Source organism: Sinocyclocheilus rhinocerous, unplaced genomic scaffold, assembly GCF_001515625.1.
Source record: "Sinocyclocheilus rhinocerous isolate Xijiao unplaced genomic scaffold, SAMN03320098_v1.1 scaffold552, whole genome shotgun sequence".
Classification (NCBI taxonomy): domain Eukaryota; kingdom Metazoa; phylum Chordata; class Actinopteri; order Cypriniformes; family Cyprinidae; genus Sinocyclocheilus; species Sinocyclocheilus rhinocerous.
This window is the reverse complement of record NW_015625574.1, coordinates 315,142-323,169: the sequence shown is the minus strand read 5'-3', so window position 1 is coordinate 323,169 and position 8,028 is coordinate 315,142. Positions and strand designations below refer to the sequence as shown.

The 8,028-nt window shown below is 41.7% G+C and overlaps 1 protein-coding gene across 1 annotated transcript in view; it reads right to left on the bottom strand.

Moving 5' to 3' along the window:
- The window catches only part of LOC107751202 (uncharacterized), a gene marked incomplete at its 5' end in the record, with an annotated part of 7,595 nt that extends 5,162 nt beyond the window's left edge, over positions 1–2,433 (bottom strand). The window contains 4 exons of the mRNA XM_016566862.1: positions 523–694; positions 799–932; positions 2,013–2,194; positions 2,306–2,433. Coding sequence (XP_016422348.1) covers positions 523–694; positions 799–932; positions 2,013–2,194; positions 2,306–2,433 — 616 coding nt within the window. The remainder of the gene's footprint in view (positions 1–522; positions 695–798; positions 933–2,012; positions 2,195–2,305) is intronic.
- Positions 2,434–8,028: the final 5,595 nt, after the last annotated feature.

Here is an 8,028-nt window from a genome sequence, read left to right as displayed (position 1 = left end):
AAGCTTTGGTAGAGTTGGTACTTAGTGCTCGCCTGTGGTTTGGCATGCACTCCCCTCAGCATGGTGGTGTGGGTATACCGTTCCCCATACCGACCTCTAGAGGACGCAGTTCGAAGTTCCCTCGAAAGGGAACATCTCAGGTTACGTATGTAACCATGGTTTCCTGAGAAGGGAACGAGACACTGCGTCCTCTAGTTTCCTTGCCATGCTGCGGACGCAAGGGTCAGATGAAGAAGTGGATGACGTGTTATCCCGGCGCCCTTTTATACTGTGATCGCGCAGGGTAATGACGTAATAGGCTGTCGCCGGCCAATGTTATTGTCGTTTTTAGATATATGCTTCAGACACCGGTCACACTGAAGGTGTTCCCCATAGCGACCTCTAGAGGACGCAGTGTCTCGTTCCCTTCTCAGGGAACCATGGTTACATACGTAACCTGAGACGTTCTCACACACTGCCTTCACTTAATAGCATGATAAGAAAAATTAAGACGATTATTAAGACAACTGATAATGGTTTTACCGGTCTCAGGCGTCTGCTGAGGGACACAAACGTTTCTGTAGGTATATGAAGGAATACCAGCAATCATCCCTTCAAGCTTCAGCTCAACACACTGTCCAGCAACGCTTTGGTTGAAGTGGATTTCTGCAGTGCACAGCTCCTCCTCCACAAAACATGAGTATAAAACCTTTTGCTGTGGAAGAAGAAAAGAACAGAGTGATTTTAACAGTTCAACATCCTAACATGACTAACATTTGAATAAGGACATGGAGGAGTCTGTGCGACTGCTTTTCCAACCTCATCATGTGTGATTGTGTACTTAAATTCTTCATTCAGTATGTCTTGCTTATGAAGCAAGAAAATGTGCTGAAAGGACACTTCAATCACATCTTTGTGGACAGATGTATTTACAGCTGGAAAGTTCAAAGAGCCTGAAAAAAGCAAAAGCCGATATTACATTAAGAAAGTCAAAATAACAATGAAAAAAAAATAAAAAAATAAAAATAAAGTCACCTGAGACTAAAGCAAATTAATTCCAACACTAAAATTCAAATCTCCAAATAGATTTGCATTTCCTGAAGGAAACAGCAGCAGTGCGTAAAGGCAGCAGAATGAGAGTTGAAGATTTAGTGAAGTTCATTTTCTTTTAGGCTTTGGTTCAGGCTAATTGAAATGCTGCTGTACAAGCCCTGAGTATACTTGGTTTTTGTATTTGTACGCTAACGTGTAACACATAGCCTTTCAAAGTATACTCCATTTGAGAGCATGCACGAACACAGACAGTAGATGTGCTCTAGAAAGCTTCATCTTTGTCCAGCGTCTGCTCTATTTTTCTCCAGACGTTATGAGCAATAAAAATATATTTTGTATTCCTGTAAACTACAGCTGCCACCATCTCAAAACCCCCTCAAGCATCAGTTGTTGCTGCAGTCTCTGCTATTTTGTTGTTGTTGTTGTTCCATCCTTGTCCAGTGTCTGCGCTATGTTTCTCCAGAAGCTGTGACCGATAAAAATCTCTTTGTACTCTTTTAAACTAAAGTGGCTGCTATCTTATAACACATTCACACAAGCGCTTGCCAATGTGGGCATCTGTAGTTGTTGCAGTCTCTGCTTTTTTGTTGTTTTTCCGTCTCTTCAGTTTCATTTTCTACTGTGAAACAGCGGTCAACTGATTAGTGCAAAACCAAGTCAATGCGCATGTGTGACCTGCGCATATAAAGTAAGCAGTTACAGAAATCGGGTGACGAAATTTGCGTCACACACACTGTACGCAGACCCTCGCGTATGCATAAAAACTGAAGAATACTTTGGCCGAAAGGCTAATTAAATGTTTGAATTGAGTCTCTACACTAAATGGTTTGGGCTGAATAAACCGCAAATGTTTTATAGGAAGCAAGCCCTAACATGTCTGAGAAATATCAATAGTGTTTCATCATCAACAATGCCTTGCAAACACTGTAATAAACAGTAATACTGTATCCATATGATTAGGTTATACTCAGAAAACTTACATTTATATTTATGTGTGTTCTCATTAAAATAGTCTTTGCTGTAGGTGAATCTAATGGAGACGTTTTCTGATTTCTCTTGCCCATCATGTGCCGTCACGAACACAAAGTAATCGTCATCCGCATCTCTGCTGTAGCTGCTGATATCAAGGTACGTCTGAGAGGTGTCAACTGTTTGGGAAGCACTAGAGATAAATGGGACAGAAAGATTAAGGAATGTGATTGTGATTAAGTAATGTCACATTTTCTGAAATTGTATTTTTTTTCTTGATCAGCTGCTTTTGACACACACATACCTAACATAAGGTTTGACCATTACACTGAATTTCAGCTGTTCAGTTGGGTTACTGTAGTTCCAGAAGAGGACATTCACAAAGTTGTGACAAACAACACTCACGTTTGTTGGAGAAGGAACTGTAGAAAAAAAAAGTTAGATTCACATTCAGTTTATTTAGTCTATTATACAAACTCAAAGCTCATGAGAACAACGAATCCTTTCAATAAAATGCTGAGTTATTCTTAAAACGGATGTCATCTTCAGAGATGTCACAATCTTGGACTAGATTTTGAGTTTTGCTCAAACGCGATCACTGAATTTTGGACACACAACTGAATCTTATTATCCAAATATAAATGTTTAAAATGAGATTGGAAAACAAATATAAAATATATTTTTTATATTTCAGCAGGGAAAAAACTGTAATTGTCATACTTCCATTTGTGTTATTCGATTGCTTGATTGGTAATGTACAATCTTAGACTAACCTATTTGCACTTAAAAACAGACCTTAGATAAATACATACAAATAAATACAATTAAAGTGTTTTTGGATGACCAACCATCATAACAGCCTGCAATTTCAGGTCATTCTGAACTGAGGAAGTAGCTGATAGCATGTGCCATCACAGGAAATGCAGGTCTTACTTAATATGAAGACTTGGGGGTGGGGGGGCATTCAGAGTTGTGGTGACTTAGGGTCTATGTGTGTGTGTGTGTGTGTGTGTGTGTATATATATATCACTCTGAATCACTACATACAACACTATCATTACATTATCACACATAACAGAATAATTTCAAAACCATGTTAATGGAATTTAATGTTGCAAAATATAGACATGCATTGCTACTTTGGGACACATAAAATGCTTTAATATCAATATATTATTATTATTATTTAAATAAATTAGGGGGAAAAAACAATGGGCGAAGGTTTTTACTTTATGCATGTACTGGGTGTCTATGTTGGTTATGATTATGATTACTCTAATTGTGGGAAATAAGAAAAACAAAATTAACCTTTTAAATTATGCCACTGGAGCCATCAGAGCAGACACAAAGATTTTACAGCTTTAATAATGGCCCTAACTAGGAATTTTTAGTTATTGGTGTTAGATTGTAAAATGTTACATCGCACAAGCACAAAAAACAGCGATGAACACAAAGCCCATAATGCAGTTTCTGCATAGGAACTTTGAGGAAAAATTAGCAATGAAAAAAAAAATAATAAAAGACTTGCAAATATGTTTGAGAACATTTTGTTGTAGAGAAGTGAAATTTAGAAAGCAGAAATCACGTTTTGCTTGTAAGAGGAAGTTTAGTGCTGCTAACAGAGTGTTTATTAACAGTTTAGTTTTGATGTATAAAGGTAATATGTCTGCTGGTGTTGGTCCATTGTGTTTTATCAAGTCCAAAGTTAATGCAGCCGTCTACAAGAATATTTTGGAGCACTTTATGCTTCCATCTGCTGACAAGCTTTATGGAGATGCTGATTTCCTTTTCCAGCAAGACTCAGCACCTGCCCACAGTGCCAAAACCACTTCCAAAAGGTTTGCTGACCATGATATTACTGTGCTTGTAGGGCTGGACAATAATTCAATATCAATATGTATCGCGATATAATTTTTTTCAATAACGGTGATATGATTTTTAAACACATTTCCGATATTTCGATATACATTACCAGTGTTTCCCATACATTGATTTATTTGTGCCGTTTGACTTCGTTGAATAAACATGAGCCTTGGAAATAGTGTTCATATCGATATCGGAATTATATCGTATCGACCGAAATTAAGAAATATATCGTGATATCAATTTTGGCCATATCGTCCAGCCCTATGTGCTTGACTGGCCAGCCAACATGCCTGACCTGAAGCCCATCTGGAATCTATGGGACATTTTCAAGATAAAGATGAGAAACAGTCGATTCAACCATACAGACGAGCTGAAGCTCAATAGCGCCTCAGCAGAGCCACAGGCGGATCGCTTCCATGCCACACTTTTGTGTTTGTGCTAAAGGAGCCCCGACCAAGTATTGAGTGCATAAATGAACATACTTTAAAGAACTTGAGCTTTTCTGTTCTGCAAATCCTTTTTTTGATTGATCTTAGGAAATATTCTACTATTTTGAGATACTGAATTTTTGACTTTCATGAGCTGTAAGCTCTAATCAAAATTAAAACAAAAAAAAACTTTTGAAATGTTTTACTTTACATGTAATGTTAATGTAAATCTTGAATATATGAAAGTTTAACTTTTTGAAATAAGTTACAAAAAAAATAACTTTTTCAAGATATTCTAATTTGTTGAGATGCACCTGTATATATGAAGACTTCAAATGCAAAAGCCTGTAAGTGCCATCTGAAATGTTCTTCTAAAATTAGCGTTTTTATCAGACTCCTATGTTTGGGCTCTGTAATTTCACTTTATTGGCAATGAATAGGTTGTTGCCATTAAAGTGAAATAACTGAACATAAGGAGCCTGATAAAACTGCTCATTTTAGAAGAACATTTCAGATGGCTCTGACAAGTCTTCATATATATAACTTTGTTTTCAGTCAGCATTGTGGTTATGGACACTCATTAGTTTCAGCTGCGTACTGTCAAGCATCTCTTTATCACCTCTTTTGCTCATGTGTTAAAGTTCCACTGTTTCAGTTCTTGGTTATCGGAGCTTGTCTTTACTATGTGTTGTGGTGCTTACTTCTATGTTGGATTTACCCTGTTTGGATTATTAAAGACTGCCTATGCCTATACACACACTGTTGCTTTGTTTGATTATTGATTATCCAAACTGGACAACAGGATCCTTCGACATTGTCATAAATCTGTTTTCTAAAACGCGTTCAGATGTGTTTCCTAAAGCATTTCCTGAGTGGGCTCTGTGTTCTCGTCTCTCCGCGCGCTCACTTCTACTGGAGCCGATCTACAGGGTTGCCAAATATTCCGCGTGACACAGCCTGACTGGGGGCGGGCGTAATTCTGGCCAAATTAGATACATAGTGTAGGAATTTGTATTTAAATTTTTAATAAAAAAGAAAAATGATTAGTAATAAGTGTCCTGATTAGCTAAGCCCTCCATAGGAAAACAAAAAAACAAAAAACAAGCTCTTCAATTTACATTTACATTTAGTCATTTAGCAGACGCTTTTATCCAAAGCAATTTTTCAAATTGGTATGTTTTGCCGGGCCACGAAGAAATATAGAGCTGAGTATCATCAGCATAACAGTGAAAAGCTAACACCATATTTCCTGATGATATCTCCCAAGGGTAACATAAAAAACGTGAAAAGTAACGGCCTTAGTACTGCACCTTGAGGTACTCTATACTGCACTTGTGCTCGATATGATACCTCTTCATTCACTGCTATGAACTGATCCTAACTGATGACGAAGAATTGACAGAGCAGCCATCAAGTCTTAGGGAGTGTTCTAGGTTATTATATGCAGAGTTTTTAGGTCCTATAATTAACACCTCTGTTTTTTCAGGATTTAGCAGTAAGAAATTACTCATCATCCAGTTTTTTATATCGACTATGCATTCCGCTAGTTTTTCAAATTGGTATGTTTCGCCGGGCTGCGAAGAAATATAGAGCTGAGTATCATCAGCATAACAGTGAAAGCTAACACCGTGTTTCCTGTTGATATCTCCCAAGGGTAACATGTAAAGTGTGAAGAGTAACGGCCCTAGTACTGAGTCTTGAGGTACTCCATACTGCACTTGTGATTGATATGATACCTCTTCATTCACTGCTACGAATTGATGGCGGTCAGATAAGTACGATTTGAGCCATGCTAATGCACTTCCATTAATGCCAACAAAGTTTTCTAGTCTATGCAAAAGAATGTTGTGGTCAATAGTGTCAAATGCACCGTTAAGATCCAATAGCACTAATAGAGAGATACAACCACAATCAGATGATAAGAGCAGGTCATTTGTAACTCTAATTAGAGCAGTCTCAGTACTATGATACGGTCTAAATCCTGACTGGAAATCCTCACAGATACCATTTTTCTCGAAGAAGGAATATAATTGTGAGTATACTACCTTTTCTAGTATATTGGACAGAAAAGGGTTCTTTGGGGTGAAGTTGTGGTTTTTTTGATGAAGGTTTTGGGGACATATCCTAATGACAATGACGAATTAATAATAGTCAGAAGAGGATCTATGACTTCCGGAAGCACTTCTTTTAGGAGCTTAGATGGAATAGGGTCTAACATACATGTTGTTGGTTTAGATGATTTAACAAGTTCAGTGTAGGATACAGCAACTTCTCGACATGCTGTTAACCACAAGGAAATGTTACTGTTTGTGGGTGGGCAAGTTGGCGACGTAGAACGTGGGCAGACATTATGCAAATGTGCCGATTGTCACGATTCACTACTGTGAGGAGCACGGAGCGAGAAACGAGGAGACGTGGAGTAGACTTCAAACAAACAGACTTTAATTGACATCTAAGGAACCAGGAACACACACGTAGCGGGGAAAGACGAACATTCACTACCAGACTACCAAACTCTGAACAGGACTCACTTTAAATACACATGACTAGACGAGGGGATGACGAGACACACCTGGAACTAATGAACAATCAACATGGAAAAACTAGGTCAGTGCAGGCACATGGAGAGGGAAAAACACACAGATAGAGACCAGGGGCGTGACATATCGCCCCCCCGGAAGGCACGTCCTCGCGCCGTAGAAAAACAGAGGGGGGGCACGGGTGGGAACTTGGGAGGAGGATGGACAGAGGAGTGGAGTCCCGTGGCGCAGGATGGTCGACGCCAGACCAAGGTGGAACCGGAGGGACAAGGGAGCCCAGCCGACTCCAGGGGGCCAACCAACGGCGGCAGAGCAGGTGGCGGAGGAGCCCGAGACGGAGAGCCGATGAGCCATGGCGACGAGGAGGATCCGGAGGGCCAAGGCGTAGCAGATGGCACCGGCGACTGACGCGTCGCCATGGATCCGAAAGGCCATGGAGGAGCTGGAGCGACAGAGGACTGAGGAGGAGCTGAAGGAATGAAGGAGCCTGACGGAGCCGGAGGGACGAAGGGACGAGGCGCAGCCAGAGGAAGGACCAAGGTGGAGCTGGCGGGAGGAAGGAGCCCAACGGAGCCGGTGGGACAGAGCGATGAGGCGCAGCCAGAGGAGTGGCGTCCAGAGGCGATGGCGGGTCGAGGCCCGACCAAGGTGGAGCCAGAGGGACGAGGGAGCCCGGTGGAGCTGATGGAACGACAGTTGACGGTGGAGGCAAGGGAGCTAGGAGCCGCGGTGGAGCCGCTGGGTCTACAGGCCGAGGCGGAGTCCGGGCCTCGGAGGCAGAGGTGAGGGATACTCCAACCCCGGCGACGCTGGAGGATGGAAGTCCCGCGGAGCTCGCACCGTGCTGATGGTGGGCTGAGGGAGAGCAGAGGGGCTGCCAGACGACAGCGGAGGAGGAGGCAGGAGCAGGTGGGTTGGTGGGCATTTGTGAGCCTCCGGGCTTAACTTGGGACCAGGAGCCCTCTCAGGGCTGGACGCGGGAACAGGAGCCTTCTCTGGACTAGACATGGGAATAGGAACTTTTTCTGGGCTAGTCATGGAAACAGGAACTTTCTCGGGGCTAAACTCGGGGACTGGAGCCCTCTCTGGGCTAGACTCGGGGACTGGAGCCATCTCTGGGCTACACTCTGGGACTTGAGCCCTCTCTGGGCTAAACTCGGGGACTGGAGCCCTCTCTGGGCTAAACTCGGGGA